The sequence below is a fragment of the Sitodiplosis mosellana genome, unplaced genomic scaffold, assembly GCF_009176505.1.
Source record: "Sitodiplosis mosellana isolate CC-2019 unplaced genomic scaffold, AAFC_SMos_1.0 Smas_scaffold_6170, whole genome shotgun sequence".
Lineage (NCBI taxonomy): Eukaryota > Metazoa > Arthropoda > Insecta > Diptera > Cecidomyiidae > Sitodiplosis > Sitodiplosis mosellana.
This window is the reverse complement of record NW_022601411.1, coordinates 1,350,924-1,370,830: the sequence shown is the minus strand read 5'-3', so window position 1 is coordinate 1,370,830 and position 19,907 is coordinate 1,350,924. Positions and strand designations below refer to the sequence as shown.

General features: G+C 38.3%; 1 protein-coding gene across 9 annotated transcripts in view; it reads left to right on the top strand.

Annotated features, from left to right (window-relative positions):
* LOC129576054 (RNA polymerase II elongation factor Ell) overlaps positions 1-19,907 on the top strand; it is a 75,964-nt gene that overhangs the window by 1,568 nt on the left and 54,489 nt on the right. For 2 of the 9 annotated variants that reach the window (XM_055460505.1, XM_055460506.1), the window contains exon 2: positions 13,879-15,401. In XM_055460505.1, coding sequence (XP_055316480.1) covers positions 15,270-15,401 — 132 coding nt within the window. In that variant the 5' untranslated portion in view covers positions 13,879-15,269. Of the gene's footprint in view, positions 1-40; positions 279-823; positions 936-3,547; positions 6,472-13,878; positions 15,402-19,907 lie in introns of those variants that run through there. The other 7 variants (XM_055460508.1, XM_055460504.1, XM_055460507.1 and 4 more) reach the window with 7 other exon arrangements.

Here is a 19,907-nt window from a genome sequence, read left to right as displayed (position 1 = left end):
GACTAAACGTATAATTTTTCCATTCACTCGAAGCTGTCGTTCGGTCGAGCGGTTCAAAGCAGGCAAGAAGTTCTCTTGTTGCTGCTCGTAGGCATGTATGTGTGCGTGCGTTTGCGGTGTGTTGTTGTTTTTGTGTGTCATTTTTGTACCGATTGAAACGAAAAAAACCGAACGATTGCAGTCTAGCGACGGGCTCCGTCGCGGCAACACGTCGCTTATTAAAATCCATCTAAAATACCGTTCGCAAGTGATATATCCATTACAAAACTAATTGAAAAGTAAATAAAAACCGTAAAAATTTAATTAATACCAAAACAAAAATAAAAACAGATTCACACCACACCCCCTCCCCATTGTCCCACACAACCCAATCAGTTGATAACAAATAATAAGATCGATTTTGTGAATACGAAATAATAATTTCCGTCGAAATTGCAATTCTTTGTTCAATCATTTTCTGTGTTCAATTCTACGCGAATATATGCACACGATGTGATGCACACATATATGTTTTTTTTTTGTATTCCGCGAGACTCAATATCAAAATGTGAAGGTGCTAAATCGAATAGAAAGAAGCAACAACAGCAAAAAAATACCCGAAACACTTAAAATGAAAACCATCCGAAGAGAAACATTACGAACGTGTGCTAGAATGTGATGGCAATACTGAAACAAGAGAGAAAAAAAAAACAGATTTGTTCGAGAAAAATGATCCGCGATATGAAGACGAATAATCGAAACGCAGAAAAAATAACTGAAATTGAACACAGAAACTGAAATTATTATTTTTAAACTCAAATAAATCGAATTTATTATTTTATAGTCAAGTATATAGTAAACAAACATGGGAGAAAAAAAATCCATAAAAAACCACCACGACGACGACGGCAATAAATATCGGAAAGAGAACACGCTGTTTTCATACACTTACACAAGTACGACACACGCAGAGAAAGAACGAGAGATGAAAAAAAAAACCACTAAAGTTTATCAATTGATACAAAAAAGTTTTTTTTTTAAGTTAAGAAAAGAAAAATAGTACAAAGTTTTGCTACGCATTATACGACATCCTGACGAAATATATGTACATATACCGCAAAGGAGGAGGAGAAAGAAAAAAAAAGAGAGAGAGAGAGAGAGAGAGAGAGTAAAAAATGTCCACAAATTCCGTCGAAATAGTTTGAAACAGATAACGAAAAGTTGTGGTTTTAAGAGAAGCACAAAAAAAAACAATATTGGTTAAATGGAAGCAAAAATTTGGAAAGAGAAAAAAAAAATTGTTGCAAAAAAAAGATGAAGTAAAAGAAAAAGAAGAATAAATAAAAAGAGAAAATCAAATACACGAGGCAAAATGGGCATGAGAGACAGATAAAGAGAGGGTAAATCATCGAATCTTGAATCCACGAAACAAGTGAGAATTTGCGTAAACAAGTTACAATACAAAGCAAAAAAGTAAAATGAAATGATGAAGCAAGAAAATAAAAATTCATCCATCATGATGATGATGATTAGTTGAAAATCAGCGAAAATATTTTCGGTTCAATTTTTTTTCCATTCGTTCGGTGCGGGGCAAAAGCTTATGCATACAGAAAAATTAAACCCAAAGGAAAAAAAAAATTTAACTGGGAAACGATCAAAGTAACCAAAAAGTGCTTGATTTGGGGTAAACAGTATAAATGGCTTGAAGAAAAGTAAAAGTTAAGCTGCAATTCGCGAATCAAACTCGACGTACCACACAATTGCCAACAACGTACAATCGCACACAATCGCGCTCCACTCGCTCGCTACTCTCGTACACACAAACAAACACACACACACAGTCACACGCACGTGAAATACACGCACATACACATATTGTGTGTGCAAGAATGAGACACACGCGCGCAACCATTACATACATAAACAGATCAGTCGTGCTATTATGCAGGTTATAGTTGTTGTTGTTAAATGATTTTTTTTTTGATTCGGTTTTCGGTGCCTTGCAAAATAAAGTATCAGCAAAAATTCAGCGTCCGTCATTAGATGAATATTCGTTAAAGTAAACGCAATTTTTAGGCGAAATTAATGGAACATACATTGAAGGCGACGATGACAACGACGATGGTGATAGAAAGAAAAAACCGCGACAAATGTCACGCACACACAATTTTAAGCCGCATCGAACGAGTGAGAGAGGGAAGAAAAAAGCACCGAATTTAGAGAGCATCAAGGAATCAAATCAACCGAAATGTATTTTTATGAACGAACGACAGAAGAAGAAGAAAAAAAACCACTCATTCACTCACACAAACTCAAAAGCAAAGCAAAAAACAGATTTAAATCATCACCCAATTCGTCTATCGTCTGTCACCTAATCGATCAGCACACACTCTCAATCATATAATCACATACTCGGTGTTGTGCGTGTGCCTGCCGTCGCTGCTTTTATGTTGCAAGTCCGAAAAAATCATGTAAAAAGTGCTGTTTTTTTCTCGCTCGGCCGTTTCGGTTTCGATGCGAACGAACAAAAATGAAAAAAAAAAAACAATTTCCAATGACGACCCAAAGTAGCCAAATAAGGTGAAACAAAACGCAAACGCAACAGTAAAAACGTACAAACAACAATGAAACAACATATATATGTATAACAACAACAATAACAATCGCAAATGAAGGAAAAATACAGCAACCAGAGACGACGACGACGACGACTCCACATATGAAATCAAATCAAAACGCACAGAAAAATCCACACATCACAAAACCACTAACACTCGAATAAATGATAAAGAGAGCTTGAGAGCTGAGCGGGTGCGCGAGCGTGCGCGCGCGCTCACTCGCTCACCACAGCCACACAGCTCAGTCCCCGAGACTATGTTTATTTTACGCAAAAGTTTAAACGATTAAACATTTTTTTTTCTTCTTCTTAATTTGGAATGGAGAATCGAACAGCAGCAGCAGCGGCGACGGTCGAATGGAATGGAATACGTATTGAGTTCGAGGCAAAAGCGATTTCATGTGAAACGGACAAAAAAAAAATCATACCTTTTTTTCGACTACGATTTTATGCACGGAACACTATTTTTGTTATGGTGTGAGTGAGTGAGTGAGCTGTGTGTGCGTGTGTGTTTGAGAAATTTCGTTTAAATCGTAATAAAAGTCAAAAATTATGATGAAAAATGTGCTTTCGAAAGAATGGTGCACAGTTTTCTCGGTATATTTTCGGCAAAATTGGACACTTTGTTTTCTTTCGAGCCTCATATGTAACAAACACATTCATTTAGTGGCTAACGATTTCATTCAGTGACCGACAATTGCCTTCAAACACATTACTGCTGACAGGTCAATCACAATCAAATGATTTGCCACTGTCTCCAATTGAAATTCAATCAAGTTGAAATGATGTAAAAAAACAACGAATGAAGCAAACAAATACAGCCGTAGAACGCTCTTTCCTCGCTATACAAAATTGACGGCCAACAAAATCAAGTAACAAAATCGCCAAAATGGACGAAAAAAGTACAAAATTAAACAAAAAAAAAAAAAAAACGCTGTCGTCGCGAAGGCGATGACAGCAAACGGCCAATAACAGCATAAAAATGCGAAAGAAGTCGGCGAGTGAGCACGAGCAAACAAGCAATCGAAAAATATATCGAATTCATTCGAGAAGTAATCGAATAAAAATGGTGATTCCGGCGATTGTATGCGTGTAGCTTCAAATGTCGCTCTCATTCGCATCGAGAAAAACCCGAAATTGAAACAAAAACGCAGAGGCAACAAGAATCAAGAAGCAGCAACACGAGTGAAATAAGTCGGAATAAATTAAAATCGAAGTAAAATAGTCGAAAAAATAGAAGAGAAGCAAAAAAGCGCGTGAGCGCTCCACAAAAAACTTGTGTGTTTTCAACGAATTCGATTCTAGTGCGGTCATTTCGTTCTCGGTTTGGTCTTCAAAGATTGGCCCCGATTATGTACGACAAAATGCCGAGATAAAGACGCATGTTCTGGACACAGTTTCCGAAAGAAACCGAAAAGTTGTCTATTCCGTCAGGCAAATTCGAAAGTTTTGCCTCACACATTGGAGGCCTCTTCATATCGTACAAAAATTTACTTCACTGATAACACCGTTCTCCAAAACAATTGCCTTTGGACTGTGTGAATCACTTCTTTCTTCTTATCAGCGATTTACCGACTTGTACACAAAGAAAACTGAATGGGTTTTCCATTCGATAAAGTGTTGCGAAAGATAAATTTCTTTGTTGCAAAACCACAAACGAACTCGTGATGAATAACAAAACTGAATAATTTTGTTCTTGTGTTCTCTTTTCGAACGCGTATCAAATGATCAAGTCCAACCGAACACATTGGTTTTGCTTCACAGCGGCCATAGCACCGTGCTCTGTCATGATACCACGGAAGATGCATACAAATGTTGCGCGTTGATTGTAATCAAAATGCAATGAATCACCTTCTGATTTGCATTACGGCTCTTATTTCACATACTTTTGTCACTTGTTTTTCAAAAGTTCACGTTGACATCGGAGATTCTTAATTTCCTTGATCCCTTCGCTAAAACGGCGATAAGTAAGACTCAGTTTCGAGTGTGAATTTTGCACGCGCGCAATCGCACATTTTCCGAACGATCGTTCAATTAATTCCGATGATGTGTTTTGTGCAATGGCTAATTAGGCTGAAATGTGGCGGCGCGACCGCAACAACAACGTTGACATTAAAAATTGAAACGTGTTCATCGCTTCAGATGGCGAACGCGTCATCTTTTTTTCTTGTTTTATGTCTTGAGCCAGAAGAAGAAGAAAAAGCGAGAGAAAAAAAATACTTGTGTCCGCTTATTGCCATGGCAGTGCGAATCTCCATGCATATGATGAACGACGAAAGAAGAAAAAATCATTCGATGACCAAAAGCGATACCATCGCAGCTAGCGCAGAAGAAGAAACGTCCAATAAAAATGACAACAGAATCGAAATTCAGAGCCACGAACAAACAAACAGCAACAACAATGACAACAACAAAAAGTGAATTAAACCAGAAAATGAAACGGATTGTTAAAAATATACATAAATTCCATTCGATTGGCATTTAGGAGAAACAGAAGACACACACCAAACTGATTTCTTTCGAACAACAACAACAACAACAACACGAAAAAATCATTAACTTATGAACGAAAAATCAACTAGTTTGTTTCATGCGTCTCGCTCATTTCGACCACTTTTTCTTCGTCTTTGTCGTCTTCTTCTTTTCCTTCTCATTTTTGTGCTCAATTCGTCTATTCGCTGTGTGAGTGTATGATGGTTATTAGTTATTTATTCAATTTGTCTGTGAAAATGGTTCGTCATTACTGAAATGTTGCTTTAATTTTAAATTACGAAAGAAAAAAGAAACAGTACGACACACTCACACTCACCTCTTTTATTGTGTCTGGCTTTCGACATGTCAGAAGAACAAGAGAGAGAGAGAGAAAAAAAGCCAGAAAATGCGAGTATTATCCATGAAAATCGGTGTCTCAAGTAACAATGCGCATAAAATCATTATCAATTTTTCCATATTTTCTTCATGTGTCTCGACGCCATCACTTTGCTTCTCGTTTGTTCCTTTCTTTCGTTGTCGGCGTCGTCATCGTCAACGACCAAGACGAGGAAAAAACCCAAAAAATCTCCAACTAGAAGAACTTTGATACGAATTTCCAAGTGAATAACAAGACAGCAATCACATATTGCAAAATACTTAATCACATCCCGATGCCAAAGTGGCGACGAGGCACATGGTTAAAACACACTCACACACCAACTAAAGAGTGTGAGTGAAGTAACGAATATTAAGCGCCGACTGAGAACATTTTGGGACGACCGAGAGCAGCAACGCACGACATTGATTTGGCCAGGTTGATTTAGGAACAGTCAAATCATTTTACGTATCACAAACATCCACTTTAATCATTTGTCAACATTTCAAGTGGCGTTTTTCTTCTACTTCGTATCGATAATGTGTGCATAAAAAAGGATACGGGCCGCAATTCTCCTATCTCTGTTTCGCGCGCGCTCGTGTGTGATTTTCGTGTGGTTGGTGCTAAACAATCACTTTTTTGCGTGTGTACGATTTGTCGGCGCTTATTGTGTGCGATATAGCTAACGGCACTGTCCAATCGTGGCTCGGGATTTGAAATGAGAGCGACATGTCAATAGTGTTTTGCTTCGATCGGCTTGAAAACTAAACGATTCGATTAAGCCGACATATTTCACATTTGGTCATCGGGCACACATGGACAATTTATCGATGGCATTATCTTGTTTTGGTCAATTTCGGTGCGGTTGAATTAACCTCTGGCAAGGCACAGCGAAAGAGAGGAATATAGAGAGGCAGAAAGAGAAAGGGACACAAAAATCAAGAGGAACGGAAAGAGAGAAAAGAGAGAAACCGAAAGCATGAGCGGGATCGAGCATTTTGAAAGGCGAATAAGGCAGAGTAAATTGGTAATGAGTCTCGCATAGCGATAGCAAATGTTAAAGGCAAAGCGCATATAAATATATTTATATTTTGATGTTTTCGTGGCGCTCCCGATCGCCTAATCATTTTGCCCGTTGATTCGTCTTCTTTTTCTTTCACATGGACGTGTTAGTGTGTGTGTGTGTGTTGTTTTCGTTGTTATTCCTCAATTGCACCGAGTCGTTCGGTCGATCGGTCGGCTCTTTTTCGCCATTTCATTAATACCTTGCATGCGAAGCAAGCATAGAGAGCTGTATGATGGCCATCAACACATAAACCCAGACTTATTCACGAAAAAAAAAACAAAACACCAAAAACAAAATCACTCACCTATACGCGAGCCTCTGTCTCGTGTGCACATTTATAACATGCCAAGCGATCAATCTTAGGTGAGAAAAGCAAGCAATAAGGAACGAGACAGAGAGCCACATAGAAAGAGGGAGAAAACGCAGCAACTGCACCATACACAAACACATAGACACGCACACACATCGAACATAAAAAACATCAAATCGACAAAAATGGAGAGAAAAGTCACTTTAGAAATATTTATTTACTGCATTCAAATGATCAAGACGAACAACTGAGAGCAAAAAACACACACATACAACCATTTACTCAATGCGAGCACTCTTGCTCGCTCCGCAATTTATTTACGTATTTTTATTGGCGAAGCAATTTATGCATTGTTGTTGGTGATTTGTGCTGCTGCTGCTGCTGCTGCTGCTGTTGTTGTTGTTGTTGTTTATTTTTTTTTTACATTTGCTTCATTCAATTCATTTCATTTCGTTCGTCTGAAGTGTAGTGTGAAATGTTTAACAGATAAAATAAAATGTGAGTCGGCGATTACGAAACTGTTCGACTGTTTACTTCGGTATTTCGTTTCTCATTTCAATTTTTTTTTTCAACTTTATTGTTTTCTTTTCTGTTCACGAATACGAAACAAATTGTATGCTCAACTCTCAAACAGCGGTCAGCCATTTGGCGAGAGTGCCCAAGAGAGGGTGGGTAAAAATGTTTACGCAAAAGCAGATCACGGCTCACAAATTTTATCAAAATATGCTGCCTGCTGCCTGCTTGCTGCTCCACCACATCAAATCTCATATTTGCTTATAATTTCATCAAAGAAGAAAAAAAAAATGATGATGATGCACATCGATTTCGATTCATTTCGAAATCGAAATGTATAAGACAACTAAAAATTGCGACTTTCGCTTTAAACAACAACAAAAACCGATTAAACGCACCAAACTAATGGCCAAAAGCGCTTAAAACAGACGATGAATTTGTAATTTGTTCGAAATTCGACGATTGAATGTCACACTGCGTGATCGAAAAATGGAATTCCATCACAAACACCGCACACTCCCAACCTTTTGCCACCAATTTTAAATGCCATTTTGCATCATTTTGTGTCCAACATTTTGAAATATTGTTTTTTTTTTTGCGGAAAAATTCAGGCGGGCTGCCTCAATTTCAGTTAAAACCGAACATTTTCAAGTGAACATTTTCGAGTCGACAGTTTTTTTTTTAGTTCGATTAAAGCCAAAAACTGCCCAGAATGCTACCGTCTAATGAATATTGAAAAAAAGGAAGAAAACGTCAAGAAGTTCAAACTCAAATCAGTGAAATTAGTTTAGAAAATCAACCGAACGAACGAATGAAGTGGGTTTTTTTTTCTTCGAAATCATTTCAAATTCTACATTAATCAGAAATGACTAAATGTGTTCCAAGCCGCCTCATGATAACACAAACCGACGGTTTTTCTTACTCTCTGCCAACTCTGATTCGAATGACAGATTTCTGAGTTGCCACCGAATGATTAATCTTTTCGATTGTAACTTTTTCACACACATGACTGTTGTTGCTTCTGCTGGTCGTCAGTTTTTCAAAAAAAAAAAAAAAAACGGACACATCTCATTTAAATATACCGTTGACCCGATTTTTCATTGAGAAATACGCTTCCTGCATCTATATTCAACAATTTTTGTGATGTGATTTATTTTCTTATTCGTGGAATTTGATTTTATTCCGGCTCATTCAAATGATCAACATGGGCACCGGGGTCGGAGCGGCACACGGTGCATGCAGTTGATTGATGTTTTGATATCGAGCGAAGCGTGATATTTTTTGAATGAGGTGCCAAGTTACACCAAATGACGAAATACACCGATTCTTTGTGTCTTCGGTGTCATTTGTCATTGTTAAGGGTTGGACATTTTCCGCGAAGTTCATTTTCATTGCGGACACTGTTTTTTCTCTCTATGCTATTAGATTCCGTCATCCTTTTTCATTGAATTTTTCCATTTTTCCTCGTCGTTTGTGTGTGTTTATAGCCGTTGAAATGCGAATTGAACAAGCTGTGTGTGCGAGCATGCGTTCGCGTACACCGTTGAGTCATCGCCATTCGTGCGATCGTAATTTGATTTAAGTTCAAACAATAGTTCAGCTTTCTGATATCGGGATGTGACGTACGTTTTTTGTTGATTTTCTACAAATTCTTCTTGCATTGGCTCTCGACATTGCATTTTGATTATCATTTTTGTACGAATCGAAAGCACGAACCACCGTATGACTATAATTCGCAGCATGTTTTCAACTTCTTCTTCTTTTTTCAACAATATTTGCCATCCTCTCCACTGACCGCGTTTGCAACGTAAGCCGTATGCAATCCGCTGTGCGCTCTCAGCTGTGTGTCATCACATTGGCATGTGATTGTGTTTGTGTGAACTCGGTTTTTCCCTCTGTGTGATGATGATGACAACGAACGAATGCGAAAGAGAGAAACAACAGTGTGTGCGTGTGATTCAAAGCAAAAGAAATCCGATTCAAAGCGAAAAACAAGCACATGAACGCATGAATTCCATCAACGATAGAGACGGAGACAGGGTGAGAGAAAGAGCGAGAGAGAGAGAGAGAGAGAGTATGAAAAGTAACCGCTTTATTTAAATCCAGCTACAGACTGATAAGAAGTGGCCAACAACTTATGAAAATAATGAAACAACTACAATAATTTGATGTGTGTTACGTTTTTCTATTAGTTTATGATAATTTTGTGATTTAAACACGTACAAACATAACGTTGTCTCTCCCTCTCTCTTGTTCCCGTTCAGGCCGTGCAGTGTAACGATAACAGCCAACAAGTAAAACGAAAATTGTACAACGAAGTGCAAACTGAAGAAGAAAAACAAAATCATCGTGTTATAAATGAGAAATGAAGAATAAATCAAAAAAAAAAATACATCCAATGCAAAACGATGAACGAGGCGAGCGAGTGAGCGTACGCGCGAGAGCGAAAAACGCACGCATATTCGGTTGCATTGTAATTCTCAATGTGTTACACACATCGCAAAAGAATCTTTTGCAAGCGAGTGCTGTTGTGGATGTTTCGTTCGTGTTGATGTTTGACTTTTGATTCAATCGCACGGTGAAAATGATACGTGAGAGAGCGCTGAAAAAAAAACAACAGAAGAAGAAGAAGAAAGATACACAGACGTTATACTCGGTTGAATCCTGCGTATTTCATAAGTAACAAATCAAACAGATATATGCAGTAATAATAATAATCAGGCGCGATATGTGCTGCGAACGCACAGTCTCATCTTTTTCGAGATTCGTTGTGACACACACGCATCGAAATTAATAAAATCGGTTGATGTTTTCCGTTGGATTTGAGCAATTCGTGGAAATCACAGTCGAAAATTGAAATGGAATGGCAGAGGCTACCATAATATTGGTAGTTATTATTTCAATATGGAAAGTGGAGAAAAACCAAGTCAAAGGCAGCCAAACGAAACATCAAAAGTTGAGCAAAAATTAACAGAAATCCAAAATTTTCAAGCCACAAAAACTCAGCCTATATTCTGCTCGTCAAACACGTCACGTGGGCTGCTAAATCGACGATTCTCTGATTTGAAATCCAAAAATGAATTTGAATCTAAATCCGAAACTCATCTTGGTGTATATTCACATGTCGCATTCAAATGATTTCCCTAGCATTTTCCATCGCTCAACCGGCACAATTTCCAAAAAAAAACGATTCACTTAATTCATTTCATTCGGTCTCGATAATCACAACGGTAGTCGTGGTCGTCGCTGTGTGTGCTGAATTTTGCTGGCTGGTATTTTGTAAATATTTTTTGGATGTGTTCCTCTTCACATATTCATTTGGCCTCAATGAGTGTTTGTGGTTTGGATGCGACGAGTAAATGTTTGCGACGATATTTTTTTTCTCTTCATTCTCTTGTGTCGTTCGTTCAGCGAACAAATATGCGAAAACTGACCACTCACTCGACATTCCATCGTCGAATTGTGTTTGTGTGTGTTTGTATATATTTTTACGTTTTTGCACATTGTTTTGTCATTTAAGCACATAAATAATTATAACTTTACATGAATTTTGCTTGAAAAGCACATATATATATATCATTATTTTGTTATTTTTGTGTATCTAAATGAACACTGAATGACAACGGAGGAAAAACAGAAAATAAATATGTGGCGAACAAAAAATGAGCGTTGAAAATAAGAAGAGAAAAAAATGCGCACACACAAACAGTCAGACGCAAAACCGCTCCAAGAACAACGAAATAAACAAGTTATGCAAAAAGTTAATAACACAACTTATAGTAATACTAATAACAATATAATGCGATTTAATTTTTCCTCCATGCATCGCGAGCAAATCGAAACACACAATTACACCAAGTATTGCATACAGCACACGGGCTACAGTGGCGGCGACGGCGACGGCGACGGCGACAGTGGTGGATTCATTGTTGGCCGTATCCTCATCAAAGTACGAAGATGTTGCGTGTCGAGAGATCCCAGAGGGAGAGGAAGAGTGTTGATGAGTGCCGATGAGATCGACGAGATTCTGCGATGTGGAAAATTTATTGGAAAAGAACCGCTTGGTAAACACACAAAACACAAATTGTGTAATGTCATCATGAGGCACATCATCATGATTGGGCTTCACAGCCCACACTCTTTCACTCTTAATCGAGCGTTTCGCTCAATTCCGATAATAACTTTAATTTCTTATGCAATCAACTGACAAAACAGTAATCACAAGCGAAAAGCGATGACTAGAACTCAAGTGTTTTGTGTACACAAAACACCAAATGTGAAATGCTGGGCTAAAAAAGGGAGCGCGATAGATAGAATGAATGGGACAGAAGAGAAAGAGAGAACTCTTCGAATCAAGAGAAATGAGTCAGATTCAAGAGAAGTGGAAAAATGGACAATTTTAGAGAGAAAACGAACAACTGAATGGAGACACATGTAGAAACAAAAACACAGAATAATATTATGTACAACATCTGGCATGAAGAGGTCGAAAGTTTGAAAAATCGATTTTGGCTCCGTTCAACTCGGTCACAAATTCTATGAAAACATAAACTTCATATTTTCTACAACGGTTCGGATGAAAAACTTCTCACGCGTGTATCGTGCATATACATACGGCCAAGAAAATTGTACAAGCGCTCGCGCGCTTCGAGCCAACAGCGTGTCTGTCGTTCGACATTGGATCAACGGGCGATCTCTGTGTCGCGCTCTCAGAAGAGAGCGAAAAAAAAAACTTGTCTTATTTTCAAATCTATGTCATCATATTGAGTGTGAATAGCATATACATGCATTGTGACCCGCGATCCGATCCGATCCGACCAAAACAACTCGCACTACGTGTATTTTATCAGGCACACATTCACACACACTGTGTCTCACTCTCGCATTTCACTCGCTCTCTCACTCTCTCACATGCACACTCGGTGTGTGTGTGTGTGTTTCGACATTATCGATGGCTCTGTGTGTTGGCCACACTCTGCCTACATCTTGTCTGTCTTTTCTTCTTCTCATTTATTCGATGTTTTTTTTTTCTTCGAATATTTTTTCTGATTGGCGTTATTTTCATATGTTCTTTTCTCTTGCTCTGTGTGCGCGCCTCGCCGCGCCATTTCTTTTATTTTTGGTGATTGCCCGTGTGCTACATAGACAATTCTTCTTCGATTCGAATAAGTATTTAAAGCATCGCAACTGTCTTTCTTGTGCTCGTTCTCGCGCTAACTTGCTCTCGCTCTTCCTTTCACTCTCTCGCTCTATCTCTATCTCTCTCATTCTATCTCGATTTCACACGCAAGCACACCATGCAAAATGTACAAATGTGGTTATGATTATTTAAGTGTGAAAAATGGCAATGCGGATTGAAATCCTTCGATGATACAATTTTCTGCTCTATGAATTAAAAGTGTGTGAGAGAGATTGAGAGCGATACGCAGTGAATGGTGATCGGGTGTGCGATTGAATGTGTTGCATTTCTGTTGTCCCTGTCACAACGTTGTTGCCACTACCAGTGCACTGCCGCCGCCGCCGCCACCGCCACCAAATCCGAAACCAGAAGTAACAACAAAATTCTTCACAAACTTTTTTCTTCGATTCGCTAATTCTGTGCCAATCCATCAGTTTGCGATCAATTACGATCGAATGTGACGTTTCGGTATCTCAAATAGACTGTTTTGTGTGTGCGCGAGTGCGCGTGTGTGACGTTCATTTCCAAAAATTCCATTTGCCAATATTGTTGTTGCTTGAACACCAGAGTCGAAACAAGGTGTTTAACCAGAGAAGAAACGATTGAGAGAAACACACAAGCGACAAATTCTTCGAAATAAATGTGCCTAGTTAGTGACTGTGTGACGTCATATGTGATCGAATTCGTTGTATTTTTTTTTCGGTTCGTTTCAGTTCTACACAAAATCAACAGTGTAATAATGACAAGCAGATAATAGAAGTGGCTGAAGTGGCTTACGCGTGGCTTTTTTTCGCGCTGTCTTCCTCTCTTTCTCTCGATTTTTGGTTTTCTCTGTCTAACTATCTCACACACACACACACACCGTGTGTGTAAGTGTACGAGTACGATCGCGAACAAACGTGCGCTAAAGCGCGCCCGCGCTCATTTCGCTTATCTCTAGCAACAAAGAGCGTTATATTAATTACAGTTACTGTTACCTAATTAATATATAGAAAAAAAGAAAGACGAATGAACAGAAAAAAAGAAGCGTATGTGTACATTTTATAAGTGAAAATTAAATTAGATTAGCCAAAGGAACAATACGGTTGATATTGAGAGCAAAACAAGAAAGAAAAAAAAAACGAAGTGACAAAAACAAATAAATCTCGATTCTTTCTCGTTGTGTGTTGGATTCGTGGTGTGGTTGTGTGTCTCTTTTCAGTTTGAAATTTTGTACGTCTGTCGGACGTAGATGTTGTCAAAATTGTCGACTTTTGTTTATTTTCCATTGCAACAACTGTGTAAAAAATATTGAAACAAAAAGCATTTTTAATCTATTAACTACAACAGCAAAAATTTTCTTCTCTTCTCTTTCTTCCCCATGTAGTTTGACTGAAAACTGACAAAAAAAAACAAAACAAAACACATATTTTAAACGAAAAACAAAAAGTAATAACAATACCAATATAATAAAGAAAAGAAAACGAGCAGCAAAAACAACAACAACAACCAAACCAATTTGAAAACTACCTTCAACTACCCAACAACAACAAAACACATGCACAAATCATTCTTATTTTGGTTGAGAGTTTGAACATTTACAAGAAAAATTGCAGAATAATTACAAGAGAGACAAAACGAGAAGCATTTGAAGTTTTTCAATAAATACAAAAAGAGAACAACACCTCATCACATCTCACCTTCGAACGAGCGAAAAAAAGAATCATCAAGAAAGAACAACAACAACAATTCGTAAATAACATTGGTTGGGCAAGCAGTGTGTGTGAGAGAGAGAGAGAGGAAGAGACGGTGCGCCGCCAGGTGAATTCCTCCCGTTCCGGAAAAGCAAACCATTTTCGACAGCGAACAAACAAACAAGAAAAACGCAAACACAAAAACAAACGGGTAGGGTCGAATCGCGCCACACGAAAACGGGTAGATACTTACGGTAGATAGATCATCCCTCCACTCTATCTACCCTCAGCCAACCGTGCAAACTCTTGCCACCGTCGCCAACCTACGAATTCTGGTGAATATTTTTTTTTTTTTCTGTGAGAGTGCGTGAAAAGAGAAAATAAAGGTTACAAAAGATATAAAGAAGAATCAGTTTTTTTTTTTAACGAAAAGAAAAGTTTAAAGAAATAAAAAGAAAAAAAAAATCATAAGAAGGAAAAAAAAGTTAAGAAAAAAGTAAAATAAAATCGAAAAACGGTGGGTCGAAGAAGGAAAACGACGTTTTTTTTAAATCCCCGGCTCCTTTTTCGGGAGGAGAAAAATTACCGCGACAAAACCATTGACGCTATATCTCGCCGATCACAGTGTGTATGTGTGTTGACGACGAAATTTTTGTTCTTTTTTTTTATAAATCGCATTTCAACGAGAAGAAGCAGAAGAAGAAAGTTGTTTTTTGATATACAAAAGAAAACAAAGAGAAGTTTTCACACAATTCACTTAATTCAGTTCTAATTGGAAGAGAGCAAAACAATTTGAAGAATAAGAAGAAGAAGAAGAAGAAGAAAAATTGATTTGGTTACAAGAAAAAATACGGCAGCATAAATTTTGTAAATTGAGTACACAAAAAAGAATAATATCAACACCGGAAGAAGTGAAACGCCGAACAACCCACGGCGGTGCAGTTACACCATACGCGCGCACCTCTCCGGCTGCTGCTGTGTGCGTTTCATCTTTTCGCGTTTTATTTTTCTTCTTCGAGTGTTAAAATAGCATCAGCAAATTCTTTTTTGTAATAAAATTTAATCGTTTGTTAGTTTCGGCAAAATGGCCGCTCTCTGTACGGGCATTTCGTACGGACTGTCACAGAGTTGCCTGAGCAACGAAAATAAGGAATTAATTTTTGTGAAATTGACTGACTCAGCGTATCGTGCAATCGAGGAATACCAGAAAAATCAAGTAAGTACACACACACTCACAATTATTTTATTTCTCTTTTGGTTTTATTTTTCGGTACTGAGTCGATTTCTTATCACACAACATAGTTCTTCATCTGAATTATGCACAAGCATATAAATGTCATCGTAAGAAACAATTACTTCCTCTTGTGAAATTCTGTTTTTAGAGGTTATAGAGTGAAAAAAGAATGTTTGGTTGAAATGCAAATATTTGGCAATGCCAAAAATCGATTTCACGGCTTTAGGTTTAACTGTTTGGGCTTTTCTGGGTTAATGCCCAACACACAATCCTAATTGATTTATGTGATCGCATAATTCAGCGTGTGTATTTTGTGCGTGGCCCAAATTCAGACTCCAATTAAATTCTATTGCTTTTTATATTATATGGACTCTTGCATAATTCGTTTCATATAACGTCTGAGAAAAACACATACAAACAATGCTCGGCTGTCGGCCAAACTAACCCCATTCCATGGCGGTGAATCTCGGTCAACGCAACCACTCAACAACAACATGGTCGTGGTGTTAGTAATGCCGAGACAATGTTGTGCTTGTTTCATGTTTCAGTCGGGCCAGTGTTGGCCGAAAATGTGATAGCTGACAAATGACAAGACCGACAAGCATCCCCGGCGAACACACCAATTAAATTGATAGCTGTTGGTGTTCCTTGCCATTTTTCGACATGGAATTCCAAACATGACGATTTTTTTTTCATTTTTATTTATTGTGTAAATGGTAGAAAGTGTGTCACAACAAGAATCATCGCAATTCGCTTTTGTTCAGCCTTGACTTTTTCACATTTTGCCGAACATTTCTTTTGATTTGCTTCAATCATCAAATGTTCTCCTTTTTTTTGTGCGTTACAGAAAAGTTGTCAAAATCAGAACTTCTCATTGCCAATAATTCAATTTCTTGCACATTTCTTCAGCATTTGCACTTGATTTGTGAACACTTTTTCTACAGCTGTCTTAAAAAAAATTTCGTGGCTCTCATTTTTGTCCAATTTTGCCAATAAATCGAGACTGTTTGGATAACAGTTTTTCATCTCACGGATCTCAAAAATATGGATATTAACAAAAATAAAAAATGTGAACGAAACAATTACTCTTGAAATGTCCATGGAAAGTTTTCCATTGCAAACCCATTCTGGATCGTTCGAATCTTAATGCGATTGCAATTGGTTTTTCCGCGTATAAAAATCAAGTCCTCGAAAATGTCTCGCATTTCGAATGGCGTGAAAACAAAAATAAAAAATGGCATGAGAATCGAAGTGACTGCATAACATATGTGTTTGGTTGCTAAACCGAACGGTGTTTGCGCCAATGTTGGCCTGCCGCTCGCTTCGTTGACGTTTCTGATTAATTACATTGACAACGAATCTACATTGAAAACTTGTTTCTTTCCACATTTTATAATTCCATCGTATATTTTTGAGTGATTATCTTTGGAGCAGCGCGAAAAAAAAACCAAGAAATTTTTTTTTCTGGCGGAATCAAGATCAAGAGTCTTTAAACAATCTGAGCTGCTCAGTTTATTGTCCAAAATAAAGAAGATGAAACGACCGCAGAAGAAAAAAAAAAGTAACGAAAAATTATGAGCTGCACCAATAAAATAGCGAAATAAAGCGTTTATCATTTATACTACTTCTGCCAACTTAATCCGTGAGCGCATACATAGTCTCGAAACGAACGAGAGAAAAAAACCACCAACAACATTTTTAATTCGAAGCAACGAGAAAGATTGAGAAACAAAATCAGTTTACACGCTGACTTGGCTGAATGTGAGCAAATGAAACGGAAATACGGAGCGCAGCTACACAGACAACATAGTCGTCAGCTATACGGCCCGATTTTATAACGAGTGAATTGCGTTAGTTTGTGCTCACCGCCGCTCGATGAATTTCTGATATATGTGTGCTTTTGAACGAGCCAACGAGTGAGTGTATGCATTGGTGATTGAAGGACAGTGAATACGAAATACACACAGAATCACAGAAGAGAAGAAAAAAAACGTCAACATTTATATACACATACGCGGTTGTGTGTTGCTTCAGGCACAACATATGATTGTCGTTTACCTACCGATTTTAAATTGTTCGTTGTCGTCGACGAGAACGACGTTCTCTTTGCATTTGTGGCTGTTGTTGGTGTACTTTTCTCATGCTCATTTAAGATTCATAGTTCCAGTGTTGGTTTTTCATTCACTCACACACACTAGCTCGCTCGCACACACACACACACACACACACTCCGAGAGAGAATGTGAGAGATTGATCGACACAAACATGCAACGAATTGTACGAATTCAAAGCGATAAATTGGAGAAGCAAATAACAACAATAACATTTAAGACACGAACAAACAAACAGCAACAACAAAATATGTACGTATAAAAATAAGGCGAGAAGAAAAAAGCCCACAAATGGATATTATTTATATATATATACATTATTTTTTATCGGTTTAGTGGCTAATTTTTATGACTTCCAATGAGTAACTGAATTACTTGGCGTGATGCATTTGTGAGGCCGTGGCGAGTATGCGCGAGCGCGCCTTCGGTGAATGTGCCCAAGATATATACACAAAAGACAAATCCATCAATTAGAGAGCCATTTTTGTTGTTGGTGCTGCTGCTGCTGCTTCTGTTGTTGTTGTACAATAAGGCTGAATGTGGGGTAAACTTAATTATCGATATATTCCGCTAGCGGCACAATTTTTCGTTCGTTGCTGCTGCTTCTTCTTTTTCCATTCGTTCAAACGCACTGATAATGGCTGCCACTTTTTGAGAGATTGAGATTTTTTGTTTTATATTCAAAACATATTTGTTTGACTGAAGAGTTTGTACTCTTTTGTTCAAACTCTCTGGTTTATTAAACAAATAATTTTGTTCCCTATTTTCTGCATCACAAAAGACAAGTTTTTAAACAGTTTTTTTTGTGTTCATTTTCGTTGTCAAATTAAAAAAAAAATGAAACAACATTCGTGCATTTTGCATTGTGGATGCGAAGCCAGTGTGTAATGATATGTTTTGTTTTGTGAGATTGATAGTGAATGGCATGGGCATGGGCATGGGCATGGAATTGTTGTGCCGTCAAGTCATCCGCAATTAGATCTAGTTGCATTCTCATTCTCATTCTAAGCGGTGAGTGAGTGTGTGTGTGTGAGGCGAATTGCGAGTTCCATGACGCCTGCATTCTTGAATGCGCTTACATTCTTGGCACTCTATGGTGCGCATATATCGAGAGTGTAACAAAGGCCGAATTGGTTTCGAGCCAGAGAAGTGTGAGCAATGCGCACACTATTCGACCGAAACATAGCATGCATGAGAGAAGGGGTAGCATTTTCAAGCCAAAACCGATAATAACTGATAAAGCATTGCGTAGTTTTTTTTTCGGTTTTTTCCATCATATTCCTTTCACAATCCGTTTGATGTATGAAATTCGTAAGTGTTTGAGAGCGATCGCAATCCTCGATATGTGTAATTTCAACATATGATTTCAACGCAGGAATGTCGATTTCTTCCACTGGCTAAACACCTATGAATCTGTTTGCCGTCTCACTTTCCCATTCTCGCTCTCTCTCTCTCTTCCTCTTTCTATTTCTATCTCGCTTTGGGTTCCTTCCTTCTTTCTACTTTTATATCGCTTCGGCATTGGGCTCTCTCTCTCTCTTTTTCTTTCTCTCTCTCTCGCTCTTGCTCGATCAGCCAATCGTTGGCATTTTTGCACATTTTCGGTGCGTTGCTGGGTAAATATGTTTCGGTCGGGATTTTTTGGATCCCGAATCAAGTCACCAGTTCCGAAAATAATCATGCCACATATTCACACATATGCAGCATATGATATGCTAACCGTATATCAGCCCATAATATAAGTCGGCGACCACATTGAATGGGAGAGTAAGATGGAGATAGCGAACAAGGCCCCCTGATTCCAAGTGAATGCTGACGACGACGCCGTCACCGTTGCCGTCATTCGACGTCGTTGCTAGATTGAGCGCTCTCGCTCTAACTCTGGCTCGTGGCGACGGACGATGGCGGCGGCGGCGATGTTGTTGTTGGTTACTGCTCATTTTTCGTGTTCAAATTGGTGTTGGTGGTATTTTTTTTTCTTCTCTTCTCTCATTCCGTTTGACATTTTTGAATAACCAGTTATATGAGCTGAACCAAATGAATTGGACAAAGAAAAAACTTTCTACAATACACATCGGTTTAACGAGAGAGAGAGAGAGAGAGAGAGAGAGAGAGAGAGAGAGAGAGAGAGAAATAAAAGAAGAAATATTGTGTCCAATAGTGGCGTGTTCATGCACCAAGCCGATACGTATGCAGTTTTGTTGCTCGCCGTTGTTGTTGCTTTTTCATTCTCTCTCGCTTATTTCGAGAGTAGAAGGCGCAAGCCAAACGAAAGCTTTCAGCCAATTTGCAGCAAAAAACTTCACACACATTGTAGCACACAGATTTTGCTAAAGCAGACTGTGTATTGCCACACTGATTGGATTGCATTGGCGCA